At 36.9% G+C, this 17,069-nt stretch overlaps 1 protein-coding gene across 2 annotated transcripts in view; it reads left to right on the plus strand.

Annotated features, from left to right (window-relative positions):
- Window positions 1–17,069, plus strand: part of KPNA1 (karyopherin subunit alpha 1) — an 85,197-nt gene that overhangs the window by 41,682 nt on the left and 26,446 nt on the right. For both annotated transcript variants that reach the window (XM_035274040.3, XM_054246044.2), the window contains exons 3-8: window positions 634–741; window positions 4,689–4,788; window positions 7,678–7,772; window positions 14,934–15,065; window positions 16,175–16,263; window positions 16,633–16,732. In XM_035274040.3, coding sequence (XP_035129931.1) covers window positions 634–741; window positions 4,689–4,788; window positions 7,678–7,772; window positions 14,934–15,065; window positions 16,175–16,263; window positions 16,633–16,732 — 624 coding nt within the window. The remainder of the gene's footprint in view (window positions 1–633; window positions 742–4,688; window positions 4,789–7,677; window positions 7,773–14,933; window positions 15,066–16,174; window positions 16,264–16,632; window positions 16,733–17,069) is intronic.

Genomic DNA, 17,069 nt, shown 5'->3' on the forward strand with positions numbered 1-17,069 from the left:
TTGATGAATAAATGTGCTGCCCAGGACTCATAAGGATATAATGGAAATCACCTTAGTTGGTTGACTTTGGAGAGAAGTAGTCTCCTTTGGCTATACAAATTAATGGTACTGCATTAAAGGTAGTGCTTAAGCAGACATCCCATTTGTTGCCACTGGTTGCTGCTGGATAGGTTGGGAAGGTCAGAAGTCTTAGTTCACCGTCTTTGGGGATTAGGAGAGAAGTATTAAGTCATTTGAACATAGTTTTTATTTTCATTTTCCCTGATACATTGTTAGGACTGCCCTGATGTATACTTTAGATAAAGGGATGGGGAAAATGGCCAAGCATGACCCAGCTCTTTTTTCCAACCTTTTTTTTTTTTTTTTTTTTTAATGTCATGGAGTATCAGGCCTCTCCTAGTAAGTTTTACCTTATCAAGTGTTGTTTATAGCATATTGTGATAATTAATTGTATTTCATTATAAGACTATGGGGAAATCAGAAATAGTTACTCATCAGTAAAGGCTGACGGCTTTAGAATTTTAAGAATGATTTTCAAAGGCTCCACTTTTAATGTGGTGCCTAATATTTGAATGTTGAACTTCCTTGTGTTAGAATTTACATTTACATTACTACCAACCTTTTATATTTCAGTTATTCAAGCGGAGAAATGTTGCTACAGCAGAAGAAGAAACAGAAGAAGAAGTTATGTCAGATGGAGGCTTTCATGAGGCCCAGATCAATAACATGGAGATGGCACCAGTAAGTGAGATAATGAACTCTTTTTTAGTGTTTTTGTGTGAAGATATGAGATGTAGATCTCCTTTTGAGTTTTAAGAAAAGGTTAGATGGCTACAAAAAGTACTTGGCATTTCATTTTTAAAAAGAATATGCTTAATCTCATGGTTCATTAAGTGTTTATTATATTTTTAATAATGTGCAATTAAAATTAGATTATGTTATAAAAATTTATAAAGCTAATTATAAAATAAAATTATTCTTTAAAAGTTGAATAATAATTGATACTTTATTTATTTTATTTTATTTATTTATTATTTTTAGAGACAAGGTCTTGCTCTGTTGCCCAGGTTGGGGTGCACTGCTGCGATCATAAGTCACTGCAACCTTGAACTCTTGGGCTCAAGTGATCTTCCTGCCTTAGCCTCCCAAGTAGTTGGGACTACAGGCGTATGCCACTGTGCCTGGCAAATTTGTTAATTTTTTGTGGAGATGGGATTTCACTATGTTGTCCAGGTGAACTCCTGGCCTCAAGTGATCCTTCTGCCATGGCCTCCCAAAGCGCTGGAACTACATACTTGAGCCATCACACTCAGCCATAAGAGATACTTCACAGAAAATAATAATTTTTCATTCATTTATGAAATTGACCTGTTTATATGATTTAGAAACTTAATTCCACATTAGAACTGTTGGAATTTTCTGTTGTAAACCATTTTTGTTGCTTTTTTGAAGTTATGTGAAGACGTAAAAGTCATGCTTTATATGTATGGATTAGACCTATCTAGATTTCTAGAGTATTGTAATTATGTAATTTTAAAAATAGATCATGTGTGTATACACACACACAGGCACAGTTTTTTAAAAAAGAAAATTATCTCCGAAAAGGTAAAGGTACTATTGTTTTTAGTAACAAAAAAGTACAGTTAAAAAAAAGATGAAGAAAAATCTTTCTTCCGCTTAGGCACCCAGTATTTTTTTTTTTTTTTTGGAGACGGAGTTTTGCTCTTGTTACCCAGGCTGGAGTGCAATGGCGTGATCGGCTCACTGCAACCTTCGCCTCCTGGGTTCAGGCAATTCTCCTGCCTCAGCCTCCTAAGTAGCTGGGATTATAGGCACGCGCCACCATGCCCAGCTAATTTTTTGTATTTTTGGTAGAGACGGGGTTTCACCGTGTTGACCAGGATGGTCTCGATCTCTTGACCTTGTGATCCACCTGCCTCGTCCTCCCAAAGTGCTGGGATTACAGGTGTGAGCCACCGCGCCTGGCCCAGTATTTTTCTTTATTGGCAACTAGTATTATTAATTCTTATTTTTTTCTTAGAATTTTTGTATATTAAAATAAATGTTCTCTTCTTCCCCACCTTTTTTTTGGTAAATGGCGGCATAGTATTTTGTAGCTTTTTCTTTATTTCACTTCCTAGATCTCCAGTTTATATGAACCAGCTTTCTTTGAGAGTTGGGAGGGTAGTAGTATTTCCTTTGGAATGGATACAGACATAGCCAATGCCATCATTTTGTGATGAAAGCGTCTAAGCCCTTCGGAAAGCCAGATTTTGCAATTTAAAAAGGGATCATTAAGTGAATACAAAGTGTTTTATGTATTGTATTAGGGTTCTCCAGAGAAACAAAACCAACGGGAGAAAGAAATTCAATTTAAGAACGTGACTCATGTCTTTGGGAGCTGGCAAGTCTGAAATCTGTGGGACACACTGGTCCACTGTAAATTCAGGTTAAGAGTTGATGTTGCTGAATCCCTTTTCAGGAAACCTAGTCTTTGCTCTTATGGCTTGCAACTGATTGGATGAGGCCAACCTGCATTATGGGACATTATTTATGTCAGGCATACTGATTTAAATTCTAATCACATCTAAAAAATAACCCTCACAGCAACATCTAGACTGGTGTTTGATCAGATAACTGGATACCAGGATGCCATAATTGAGTCAAGTTGACACATAAAATTAACTGTCCTTGCCAGTTGGTATCCACATATCTCCTTACCCCATATACTTTGTTGCAAATAAAGGTAACAACAAAGCTGCACCTCGTCTAAGATTATAACTTTCTTTTGTACAGCAAAAAATGTATGGATGGTTCTTATGAGGGTTCAAGTCAGGGGTTTTCAACTTTTTACAGTGGTGTGAAGGCTGTATGTGTTCATTAGAAACCGTACTTTGAATACCCATGCAGTCATTCTGTTTCCCATTTTCGGTACAGTATTCAGTAAATTACATGATATAGTCAACGTTTTATTATAAAATAGGCTTTGTGTTAGATCATTTGTTCAACTGTAGGCTAATGTGTGTGTTCTGAGCACCTTTAAGGTAGACTATGCAGCCTCATGCAGTGGCTGAATCCTGTAATCCCAGCACTTCAGGAGGCTGAGGTCGGGAGTTCAAGACCAGCCTGACCAACATGGAGATACCCCGTCTCTACTAAAAATACAAAATTAGCTGGACTTGGTGGCACATGCCTGTAATCTCAGCTACTCGGGAAGCTGAGGGAGGAGAATTGCTTGAAAACCCAAGAAATGGAGGTCATGGTGAGCCGAAATTGCACCACTGTACTCCAGCCTGGGTGACAAGAGCTAGACTCTGTCTCCAAAAAAAAAGGGGGCTGGACAATGAAGTTTCGTAGGTTAGGTGTGTTAAGTGTATTTTTTTTAACTTACGATGTTTTCAACTTAAGATGGGTTTAGTGGGTCATAACCCCATTCACTATAAGTTGAGGCACATCTGTACTAACTCTTTCCACAGGAGAGGATGCAAAATCATTGGGGGATGTTCACTCCTTTCCTTGATAGCCAGTGACTTAAATATTATAATGTAAAGTTAAACAGTACTTAAACAGTATGATGTAAAGTGAGTACAGCTTGTTATAAGAGGATAAGAGATCCTTATAAGAGAGTGAAGGAAAAGATAATTTGCTTAGTGTGTGTGTGTGTGTGTGTGTGTGTGTGTGTGTGTGTATATGAATGTGTTTACGCAAACATATTCATAACAAACCATATAGAAACCTTTATTTAAAAATCAGTCTTGGAATTTTGAAAATTTTACTTTTCTGATTCTTGGGTAGAATGCTTCATATATTCCTCTATGAGAAAACTTAGGTGTTAGGTATTGCTTATCAGTCATCTGGCATTTAAATCTCAGTGCAGCTTTCTTCACAACTCATCTTGTTGACTGTTACCCTTTATGAGATAAGAACTTTGTTTCTTTGTGATAAATGATCCTGAGAAGAAAATTAACTGCTAATACTTGACTAACTGCTAATAATACTTGGCGTGAGTTATGGTGGGAAATGGAAACATTCTAATAAAGCAAGAAAGTAGTGGGAAACTGGAAAGTTTTAATAAAACAAGACAGAAATTTTAAATAAGTTTGAGAGTCAGCTGTTGAATTTGGCAGTGGCTAGATTTATACAGGACCACTCTATACTCATTCAATAAATATTGCAGAGCATTTGCTGTACACCAGCCCTTAGTGATAGAGTGGTAAGACAGACAAGGTCTTTGGCTTTCAAGGAGATTACGGTATACTGGAGGAACACAGAAAAGTATCTGGGAGTGTAATAAGGGCTGGGTATGTGATCAAAATAGGGCTATGTGATAAGAGATAGAGTGGCTCCTTTAGGCTTGGAGGGTCACGAAACCTAACATTTAATTTGGATAACAAAGAATAGCCAGCTGTGTGATGAGCAAGGAGAGGAAGAAGAATAAGTTCCTTGTCTTAGCATTTACTAGTAAGACTACTTTCTCACTATTGTGAGCTTATTAATGATATACAAAGAATTTGGCTTCATTATATTATAATCGTACACATTTCTACAGGTAAAGATTGTTCTACCTTTATGTAACTTCTGGAGAAGTGTGATTAACTTAGTAACTTGACCATGATATCTGTTATCTTTGTTTCCTTTGAATTAAAGTTTAATGTTTTATTATATGTTCTTTTTATTTGTGATCCCAGGGTGGTGTCATCACTTCTGACATGATTGAAATGATATTTTCCAAAAGCCCAGAGCAACAGCTTTCAGCAACACAGAAATTCAGGAAACTGCTTTCAAAAGGTGAGCTATGAATATGTTGAGTATTATTTTTCATTTCTCTACAAAATTACTTTTCCATAATCTGTTTTTCATACCATAGATAATTTGTTTTGGAGTATGTCAATAAAAGAATAAAAATGTAGACATATGTAATTATGAACCATGCCTAAATTTTAAGTTTTCTATTTATTTTTGGGATCTTACCAGGATTAGAAGGCAGAATTATTTTCATTTTTGGGTTATTTTATAAAAGACCTTATATTGAATAGTAGTCAGTATCTCATGTTAATTCAAATTGAGAGACTGACTTTTTTTTAATAGAATAACTTTAAAAATATTCCTTGAAAGAGCAATGATTATTGATTTTAATGTTAGCAATTTACCACTGAAAGTTAAGAATGGATTGGATTTACTAGTGGGCAGGGTAATTACCTTTTTTTTATTTTTTATTTTTTTGAGATGGATTCTTGCTCTGTCACCAGGCTGGAGTGCAGTGGCATGATCTCAGCTCACTGCAGCCTCCCCTGGTTCAAGTGATTCTCCTGCCTCAGCCTGCTGAATAGCTGGGATTCATGTGCCACTATGCCCAGCTAATTTTTGTATTTCTAGTAGAGACGGGGTTTCACCATATTAGGTAGGATGGTCTTGATTGCCTGAGCTTGTGATCTGCCTACCTCAGCCTTCTAAAGTGCTGATATTACAGGCATGAGCCACCCTGCTTGGCTGGTAATTGTGTTTTTTGATATAATTAGTGTAGAATGGAATCTGATATTTGTTACGGGCCTTGGCAAGTAAAAAGAATTCTGAACCCTATTAAAATGTTGATAGTAAATTCTTAAACACCCCAGTATTAAGTTATGGTCGTTTATAGAGTTATTAGTGATTTAAACAAAATTCAGTGGCTGGGCACGGTGGCTCATGGCTGTAATATCAGCACTTTGGGAGACTGAGGTGGGCAGATCATCTGATATCAGGAGTTTGAGACCAGCCTGGCCAACACGGTGAAACCTTGTCTCTACTAAAAATGCAAAAAATTAACTTGGTATGGTGTCGTGTGCCTGTAATCCTAGCTACTCAGGAGACTGAGGCAGGAGAATCGCTTGAACCTGGGAGGTGGAGGTTGCAATGAGTTGAGATTGTGCTATTGTACTCCAGCTTGGGCAATAGGAGAGAAACTCTGTCTTTAAAAAAAAAAAAATTAATATATCCCTTGAGGTTAAGTGGAAAAAAAACTACCATAATGACAAAAAAAATTGTTTTTTTGCAAATCGCTTATTAAATATTTGAAGGAAATGTATACCTCCTCACCCCTTAAAAAAGTCTTATCTCTTCCAGCATGCCAAGCCTAACGGTTTTCTTCTGTAATGTCCCTTTTTTTTTTTTGAGACGGAGTTTCGCTCTTGTTACCCAGGCTGGAGTGTGCAGTGGCGCAATCTCGGCTCACCGCAGCCTCCGCCTCCTGGGTTGAGGCAATTCTCCTGCCTCAGCCTCCTGAGTAGCTGGGATTACAGGGACTTGCCACCATACCCAGCTAATATTTTGTATTTTTAGTAGAGACGGGGTTTCACCATGTTGACCAGGATGGTCTCGATCTCTTGACCTCGTGATCCACCCGCCTCAGCCTCCCAAAGTGCTGGGATTACAGGCGTGAGCCTCCGCACCTGGCCTGTGCTTTTTATTTTTTAAGGGCTTTCACCATTCTGCTATATTCCTCATGTATTCTAGTTTGTCAGCATCCCTCTTAAAAATATAACTAGAATACAGTATTCCAGATGCGTTATTAATGTAGGCTATGGTGAGAAGTTAATTCTTTGCCCTAAAAGTGTCTATTTTGATAATGTAGTCTAAGATAGCTAGTTATTTTGATAGTTATGACATAGTAATTTTATTGAATTTTTTGCAAACTAAGCTCTCTAGTGCTTTTCTTCGTGAACTGTTGTTAGGTTTTGTGAAGTAATATAGATTTTTAAAAATTTAGATGCTGAATTTTGCTTTCTGTTTTGTTGTTGCTTATTTTGACTTAACTATTGTTATTTTTCTGTGTTATTTCTGTAACTCAATAATATTAGTTATTAATATTAGTTTATTATAATCATCAAATTTGTTTTTTGTGTTTACCTGAGTGGTTAATAGAAATGTTGAACCAGATAAATGACATGTCTTTAGAGTCCTCTCCAAATTAACATTGAACCGTTAGTCGCCTCTTTCAGTAGGGCCATTTACTTGGGTAAGAATCTCCCTAGTAGTATTGTAATCTAATTGCCATTTTTCTGGCATTGCCACATGTATATTGCCAGTAGCTTTGTCAGCCTCTGGCTGAAGTTATTAATCTGATTGTCTGTGACATTTCCTTCTTATTTGCCTTATAAGTTTTTATTGAGTAACTTCATTGATAGGATACTGTATTACCATCAATGAAAGTGAGATTAAGTTGGCAAGTCAATCTTAGTGAATTCTTGTTAGCTCCTACAGGTACAAAATTAAATTCTGCAGGCATACTGAGAATCTCGTAATGCAATTACTTGAGACAATTTACAAGAGACAAAAGCAGTTAGACTTAAAACCCGTGTACAGAAAACAGGCTAGAGGGAAATATACCAGAATACTGACAATGGTCTTTTGAGGGTTTTTTTGGTCCCCTGCTTTCTAGGTTTTCTAAAATAGTGAAGGCAGTAATTTTAATTTTTGAGAATTATTCTCATATTGAGGCATGCTTCATTTTGAAAACTTTCAGACTACCCCATCCTCAAAATGATAAACCTCGTTTGACATTTTGTTTGTTTTGGGTTGATTTCCAACATGAAAGATGGTAAATGGAGGGAGGGATGTTATGAAGTTTTGAGCTGTCAAATTCTTGCATTGAAATCAAAGGATTTTTTTTTTCTTTTCTTTTCTTTTATGGGGAAACAGAACCTAACCCTCCTATTGATGAAGTTATCAGCACACCAGGAGTAGTGGCCAGGTTTGTGGAGTTCCTCAAACGAAAAGAGAATTGTACACTGCAGGTGCGAATAATTTATATTTTGTCTCATAACTTAATTCCCTTTGAAAACTTTTATTTTATGCACAAATTTGTTACTAATTTTTATCTGTATGAAGAATTAAGTTTGTTTATAATGATATTCCTGACAACTACGTTGCAAGCTGCTTTTATAGCTTTGTTAACACGTAGGCCTTTGTTATACTCTATAATTCTTGTCATTTTTAATCATTTAAAATGTTTTTATTATTAGTGGTAATACCTACCTATTAGGGAAATGTTTATAGCAGAGGAGCCATTACAGCTAGGAATTTATGTGTGAGCTATATAAAATTTGATTTTGAGGGAGTTTTAGATGATACTTTGTGGCTTTCTCAGGATGGTGTAACATGGGCTATGTCAGAGTCTCACTAATTCCCAAATCTGTTCCTAATTAATTCTTCCTCCACCCCACAAAAATCTGATAAGAAGATAACATTGACAGGGATCTGTGTGCTTATTGCCGTGTCAGTTTAGGCTTTCAACACTGTACTATATAAGGGATTCCAAGAGGAATTTTTGTAACCTCTGGATTCAGAATTTTCTTTTTTTTGAGCCAGAGTCTTGCTCTGTTACCCAGGCTGGAGTGCAGTGGCAAGATCTCAGCTCACTGCAACCTCCACCTTTCAGGTTCAAGTGATTTCTGTGCCTCAGCCTCCGAAGTAGCTGGGACTACAGGTACACACCACCATGCTTGGCTAAATTTTTTTATATTTTTAGTAGAAACAGCGTTTTACCATGTTGGCTTGGCTAATCTCGAACTCCTGACCTCAAGTAATCCACTTCCCTTGACCTCCCAAAGTACTGGGATTAAAGGTGTGAGCCACTTCGCCTGGCCAAGGATTTAGTAATTTTCACAAGAAAAGGAACCAACAGTCAGCTGACTCTCATCCTGGAAGTTATCTAGAAATTCTAAATTATTTTTTTTTCCTGGATAAAGTTGGGTTTTTAGTAAACTGGTGATTTTTTTTTTAGTAGACTTCCCTGGAGTAACCAACTGAGTCAGTGCCTGTATTAGTAACAAATACCTGTAATCCCTAAATTCTCACCTGTAGGATCTAATCTCAAAGACTTGGGACCTGAGACTGTGGCCAAGTTGATCACAAAATGGGATTATTTTTCCAAGTAAATATTTGCCAAAAACTAGTTAATCATAAAAATACCCCCTGCCCCTTGTGTGCTGTTCTTTACTGTGAGGCTGGAGCCATGTAGGCACTGGGACATTTTTGTAAATGAAAGCTTCTGTCCCCAGGTTTGTTACTGTCCACACCATTATAGATTATTCATAAAACTTGATTTGCCTTGATGTTTTCTCTCCTTTCCTCCTATCCCTTCTTTCTCTTTGTTTTACACTCTGTTGCGGTGATGAGTTCCTTCCAGAGGAAAAACAAGAAATCCAGAAAAGGTAGAGTACTTCAATGTCCCATCAGTTTTTCTTCTCCAGTTTGACATTTACCAGTCCCCGTGCTCATTTGAATTAAGATTCTGTTTTGCTAGCTGCCTCCTGGATTGTCATTCTGGTCCCCATCTAAGGCCAGGATCATCAGACACCTGAAAAATAATCATGTTCACCCTGAGAGCAAGGGAAGAGAGAGAGACTTTTCTCAGAAAAAAAGGAAATCCAGACAACCAACACTGCAGAGAACAGAGCCTGATCCCCTAAGCAACCTGCCGAGAACCAGAGGGACCAAATGAGGAGCCTTACTGCAGTTTATCATTTCAAATGCTTTGTAGGAAGAGGGAGGTAGGGAAAATTATTTTGTTCGTGCTGAAAAAAGTGTTTATCCTGTCTCTGGGAATGAGAGTAGATGAGAGATAGTGAATTTACTCTTTGATCTGGCAGTCTTTATTAGGTGGTTGTAGAAGTCTAGTTCCTTTATGCATTAAAGACAGATGGTATAACCTTTCAGACCTGAAATGAAAAAGTCAGAGAAATGGATCTCTACCCATCTCTGCATTCCCTTGTGCTCCCTAAAAAGTACAGTACATTCTCAGACATGCCTCTTCTGGCTAACACATTCTACATCATTTTTTAATTCATTACTCTGTAATCCTGGAACTTGTATTTTAATATATCTGAAGATGAAAGCTTTCAGCAATCTCTAATTTGCTTCTATTTAAATTCCCAGATTCCACCCTGCACAAACTAATAATTAGGCCGAAATATTGCAAAATGATTCCCCTGGAAGTGATCACCTAATGATTTTCTGAGGTTGGTCTTACCTGTCCTAAGACTTTGAGAAATAACCAACCTGTTTGTTATCTAAGGGTCATCTCTAGCTTTTTTATGTGCACATTTAAGGACAGCATAGTGCTCTCTCTCCACTGTGACTAATGGGTACTTCTGACGACCTCAGAAGCAAGAGGGGCAAGTATATTGAGAGAGACCTTAAAGCCAGGAGACTCGATGCTCTGCCATGTTTTCAAATAATTAGATATGTTCTGGGAAGCTTGGAGGTTACTGATCCTCTGTCTTGTTGGAGAGCACTCAGATATAAGCTATCCCTAATACTCTTACCTGCTTATTAGAACTTGAATAGTGCACCTTTGCAATAGGGCTTTTGTCATTTCTCTTCCAGAAGGAGAGTCATACTATGTGGTGCCAAGAGGAAATTTGATGGCTCAGCTCACTAATAAATCTTGTGGACAGACTTAATTTCTTCATTCCATAAAGAACTTTGAATCCTAGTGAAGGGTCTTACTGTGTTCATTCTGGCTTCCCAAGTTAGTAACGTACCTCAGACTAGGGAGATAAAAGTGTCTGCTTTGAGCATTGCTACCCACGTACTGAAGGTGAACATGGGTGGAATCTAGGATTTTTGAAGCAAACAATGCTTTTTTAACTGAGCATTCTCAAGCTCAGTGACATCTAGGTCTCTGATAGACTTGAGCCCTTGTCATGAGACTGGTCTGGTTTATGGCATGGTCCATGAGCCTACTTTGTTAATTCTTTGAATCCAGGCCATGTCTTTGTACTGTCCTTTGCAGTGCTGAGATGTGGCATTCCCAAACTTTTTACAGAAGCTTATAAAAGTAGCTAGAAATAAATATATTGCTTTCTATTTCCAGATATGAGACAGATAGTCCTTGAAAAGTTGTGAATTTGAATTATATTGGCTTAGTTTCCCCTTTCCTGCCTTTCTTTTCCCCTCTAAGAGCTTAATGTGATAAACTGCAGTAAGCCTTCATCTTCCTGTGTCTTTTCCCATCTTCATTGATCTCTCTGCCTTTCCTGGAAAGTTGCTCAGATGACTCAGGCACTGTTCTCTGCAGAGTTTGCTGTCTGGGTTTATTTTTCTGATGTGAGCCTTTCTTTTCACTTGCTCTCCAGGTGAGCCTGGCATTTGCTAGGAACCAGAGTGGAACCGGCAAAGTGGCCAGCAACAGAGTCCTGATCCAAATGGAGAAAGGGAACCAGGCGTACCTCAACCTGGAGTGGGAAACTTGATAGGAGGTCAGAAGTACTTCAGCTTTGGATTCTCATTTTCCTTATTTAAGGAACTGAGCACCAGAAGGTAGAGACTAAGAAAGGGAAGAGAGAAAACATCAAACCTTCAGTGTGCAGATTTCAGTTGTTAGCCTTATTTAGTGAGTTCAGGACAGTGAAAAATAATGAGTGGAATTATAATTTATAAGTAGTTACAGCTGCATGATAGCTTGTTTCCTTGTATGATGCCATTCTTGGATATTAAGAATATAATAGTTTAAAACAATGAAAAGGAAGTGAAGGTTTTATTTGGTCACTGTTTGTTACTTCAGGCAATACCATTTCTTAGATTTTTTTTTTCAGGTTACTGATTTCCTCGTGAATAACAGGGTTGCTTACTTTAATTTTTTGCATAATGTGTTTACCATCGATTGTAGGCATTCCCATTTTACAACTATTTCATGTTAAATTCTAATCTAGCACCCAAGGCTGAAACATTTAGAAAAAAAACAAAAACAAAAATAGATGACGAATTTTATTGGAATACAGCTTTAAAGTACAGACTATGATGAAAGAGAAGTTATGTAAAGAACATCTAATTTAAAAATATATATACATAAATATGTTTAACAGTTACTTCTTCTATCATTAACAGAGGCCTATACTCAGGGAAATTCTGTTTTTTACTCCCCCCTCTCATGCATATATGGATACACGCATAAACATATATGCATATCATACATGTGTAGATGGGTGTAGAAAATTTCACAAATACAGCTTGATTAGCTTTCACAAAATGAAAACAGCCCAGTAATCAGCACCCTGTGTATGTGTTTATATTGCCTTATTAATGCATGAATATTTTCAGTGGCTTTCTGGTTATAGTTATTCATCTCTTTCTGTACCCAGTAATAGCAAAACTGTTTTTGATTTTCATTCCTGAATCACCTTTGCACTCAGAGGTTATCATTGTGTACTACTTAGTGATGAACATAACCGGCATGTTATTCTTTTGTTAAGATGTTCCAATTTCTCTCTCTCTTTTTTACCGTCTGTATTTAGGCTATTCACTTGTTTTTCATTTTCTTAGTTATTATCACTCAAATTGTTTTGCTTTTCTGTTTTATTAATTTGCGTAGCTTCTTGAATTCTCCCTCATTTCCCCTGAGACTTTGGTGCTAAACTCAAAATAGCAGTTTGAACGCTGGCACCAATTAGTATTCTAAGTAATTTTTTCTCACCAATAACTCTGTACTATATTCCTATGTACCTAGGTTATTATAATTTCTTTTGCATCAAAATCTCACTATAATCCTCTTTTTCTTTGTTATAGATGGCATGTATGCTGATCTTATTTTTTTCAGGTTACTTTTCCTTACAGTTTTCATTTCTTTGACTTGATATTTGCGTATCTGTTGTGTTTATTCAACTTTCAGCCTGCCTTGTGGTGGGACAGTTTGATTTTATACTTACATCATATGACTCTGGTTTACAAATTAATTTTCCTTGTCGTCAAAAGAAAACTACATTTTAGGTGAACTTGTTTTTTCTTTTTTAGTATAAATAATCTGGCATACTGTTATTTAAAATTTCTTGCACTAGATATCCAAACTACAAGCAATTGAAATATTTCTGTGCCAGCATTACGTATTAGAGAGGAAACTATGACTGGGCTTCATAATGTATTAGATTGAGTGGCTGGAACTTAGCCGTTCTCCTTACCTGTGTAACATTACTTGAATCATTAAATTGTTGGATTTTTTTCGGATAGTTTCCTCATTTGTACACGAGAAAAGCCAGATACCTTACCTCTCTGGGTTGTTGTAGGGATCATCTGCGAGTATGTGAATAGTGCCTTGAGTATATAAAGTATGGTACAGATGTCAAGTTGTAATTTAGGCGTACTGAAACAGTCTGAGTGTTGCTTTCATTAGGAATTTAATTATAGAGATGAATATGTGAAGAGTTTTTATTTCATGATATTTGGGGTTTAATCTGAAAATTCAGAATTTATGTCATAACAAAAAGCGACCAGATGTGGGCTCTTTAACAGAAGTGCTTCTCATCTGGGCCCCCCTGCTACTACTAAACCACCTTACCTCAATCATTATGTCACTTTAATAGTTTTCTTTGGAACATCCATTTATTATGTTTCTTCTGCTGTTAATTTTCTATCGTTATATATCTTTGAATGTGATTTGATCAGATTGCCCATTTCCTCTGACTTTGTCTATTCCCAAAGATTAATGAATTTAGTTTTCTACCTGTCAGCTGCCTTTTAGTTAATCTCAAAGCTTAGAGGAATCACAGGTCATTTAATTATGACTTGTTATTTTCTCTGATTTAAAGGACATACCATGGATTTTTTTTTTCTGTGTATGTGCTGTATTAAGTAGAAGACAGAAAGGTGGAAGAAACAACCTGAAATGTAATTAAAAACTCTTAACTAAATAGAAAAGAGTTAATTCTCAGATTTCTGAATATTAGTCTAAATAGTCAATTTAGTGTTAGAGATATATTTGAGTAGTATGCTCTATTTTTTGTTGGTCATAATTTTCTTTATGTCTTCTGTTTACCAGTGCTGTAATGCTGCATATCAACCTTTGGTCAATTTACCTTCGTTTTTTTCAATCCCTGTTAAGAATGCTCTTTTAAAAAGTCCTATCTCTGTACTTTGGTTTGGATTTCTCTCATTTATGGGAAGCTCTTATGCTTTGAAGTTGTCATTTCTTTTCATTATATGCTTAACTCCTTTGACCTGCTTAACATTTGATACCTTTTGCTTTTCTCACTGTGCCTGTACATTATGTTTTACACTAACATTTTCTCCCCATTTTACTTTGCCCATTCTACAGAAGTTTTAAAGTTTTTTTTATTAGATAGCATGCATGGTACAGGCCAAAAGGCACATAAGGCTTTCCACTGATAAGTGTTTTTTTCATCCTTGTTCCCTAGTTATCATGACCTTTCCCTGCAGCCAACAAGTATTTAGTTTCCTATAACTCCTTCTAGAGATAATCTGTGCAATTAGTAAGTTAATGCATGTATTCCTTGTAATACTTTTAGAAAATGTGGGGCCGGGTGCGGTGGCTCACACCTGTAATCCCAGCACTTTGGGAGGCCGAGGCGGGTGGATCACGAGGTCAAGAGATTGAGACCATCCTGGTCAACATGGTGAAACCCCGTCTCTACTAAAAATACAAAAAATTAGCTGGGCATGGTGGTGTGTGCCTGTAATCCCAGCTATTCGGGAGGCTGAGGCAGGAGAATTGCCTGAACCCAGGTGGCAGAGGTTGCGGTGAGCTGAGATCGTACCATTGCACTCCAGCCTGGGTATCAAGAGCAAAACTCCGTCTCAAAAAAAAAAAAAAAAAGAAAGAAAATATGGTATAATGTCATATTAATGTACACTGTTTGCATTTTGTTTTCGTTTATATCTTTGCAGATCATTCCATATCAACATTTGTAACACTGTCTCATTCTTTTTATGGTGTCATGTCCACTCTATCTTGAACTGAAATTTCAGACACCCTGAATATTCTTCTAGGTTGAGGTGTTTCTTCTGGAAATTCTTTTAAAATTAATATAGTACTCAACTGATAGGTTATGTGTAAATAATGATCTCAGAATCTTTTTTTACATGTTCAGAAAGAGTTACTGTTATAAGTAAAAAAGCTTTACATTCTCAAAAGATAATGAAAATTATTTTTATCTTTGTAGTTTGAATCAGCTTGGGTACTGACAAATATTGCTTCAGGAAATTCTCTACAGACCCGGATTGTGATTCAGGCAGGAGCTGTGCCCATCTTCATAGAGTTGCTCAGCTCAGAGTTTGAAGATGTCCAGGAACAGGTAAAAATGAAACAGAAAGAAGCAGGTGAAAGAATAACATTTTTCCCTTCAATCATATTCAGGGATTGAGTTTTACCAGTTGGCTTTGATAATCTATGGATTGTCACAAAGGAGTGTTCTAGAAATCTAGTCTTAACCAAATAGAAAATTTCTTAGTGAGTGTAGGCAGAATTTTTCTTAGACACATAAAATAATCTTCCCCTTCCAAACCTGACATTCTTTAAGCCCTGAGTATGTACTTTCTAAACCTTGTAAGCAGTTACTAGTAGAGGTTTTTGCTTGTAGAAATTTCCAGTGTTGAAAGTAGGCCAGGCACTGTGGCTCACACCTGTAATTCCACCACTTGGGAGGCTGAGGTGGGCAGATTGCTTGAGCCCAGGAACTCAACCACTCAGGGCAAAATGATGAAACCTCATTTCCACCGAAAAAAAAAATTAGGTGGGCATGGTGTTGCACACCTGTGGTCCTAGTTACTTGGGAGACTGAGGTGGGAGGTTCACTTGAATGAGCTCCAGGAGGCAGAGAGGCTGCAGTGAGCTGAGATCACAGCACCACACTCCAGCCTCGGTAACAGAAGGAGACCTAGCTCAAAAGAAAGTAGTAAGTTTTTATCACTTTTGTGCAGAAAATAGTTTGTTTCACTGTTTTATTTTGTAAGCCAGAAAAATACCTTTTTTTTTTAATGGAGTCTCTGTCACCCAGGCTGGAGTGCAGTGGCACGATCTTGGCTCACTGCAACCTCTGTCTCTCAGGTTTAAGCAATTCTTGTGCCTCAGCCTCTTCAGTAGCTGGGATTACAGGCATCTGCCACCACACCCGGCTAATTTTGTATTTTTAGTAAAGATGGGGTTTCACCGTGTTTTACTCGATACTGGGTGACAGAGCGAGACTCCGTCACCAAAAAAAAAAAAAAAAGAAAAGAAATTGGTTCTTTCCTTTAATAAACTGAATACCTTTAGTTTATTATACACTTTAGAATATTATTTATCTTCTTCCTCCAACCACACAACTGTTTCATTTGACTCCCTGATGAATGTGTTACTGTGATATACTGGCATCTGAAAGAATTAGAAGGGAGTACATAACTTTTATTAATGATTCTTTCACAGGCAGTCTGGGCTCTTGGCAACATTGCTGGAGATAGTACCATGTGCAGGGACTATGTCTTAGACTGCAATATCCTTCCCCCTCTTTTGCAGTAAGTTTCTTCTTCTTCCTTTTTGACAATAAAAACATAAGAGATTCCTCAGAAAGCAGTGCATCTCTGGAAATCATTTTGGATTTTCTGTTGTTATTTTTCATTCCAGACATTTTCTTGTTTAGATCATTTCCTCAGAAAAAAGGAAAAAACGAGGGGAAAAAAAGATCATTCCCTTAAGCACTCTATCTTTCTCTCATGTCAAAATTCTGAATTACTTGTATCAGAATTAATGAAGTTTTAATGTTCTGGGGAAAAGCTATCTGAAGACATCTCTTTATCAAAAGTACTATTACTTAGTATTTATATTATGTTTTCAGAGAATCAATGTCTATTATATAGTTTACCATTGTACCATCATGCTTATAGGTTATTTTCAAAGCAAAACCGCCTGACCATGACCCGGAATGCAGTATGGGCTTTGTCTAACCTCTGTAGAGGGAAAAGTCCACCTCCAGAATTTGCAAAGGTAAGGACTGTGCTTTTGGGACATTGGCAGAAAAAATGCAATTATAAGAGTATAGCAACCAATAGTAAGGTGAACAGAAAGATAATTTTTGTTAAAACTTAAAATGTTAGAATTTTATCTGTTTTTGGAGAAACAGGGTTTTTGTTTTTTTTTTTGGTTCCCTTTATTATTTGAAAAGCAAATTTAAAGCATAGCTTGAAGATGCACATTTATGTAGGGGCTGCAAATAAATAAAAGCATAGCATAAAGGGAGAATTTGTAAAGCTCATTGAAATGAGACTTCATACAATTAGTATACTGTATTAAGAGACTCTTCAGTTCTCCTAAAACAGTGGTT

The sequence above is a fragment of the Callithrix jacchus genome, chromosome 15 (assembly GCF_049354715.1).
Source record: "Callithrix jacchus isolate 240 chromosome 15, calJac240_pri, whole genome shotgun sequence".
Classification (NCBI taxonomy): domain Eukaryota; kingdom Metazoa; phylum Chordata; class Mammalia; order Primates; family Cebidae; genus Callithrix; species Callithrix jacchus.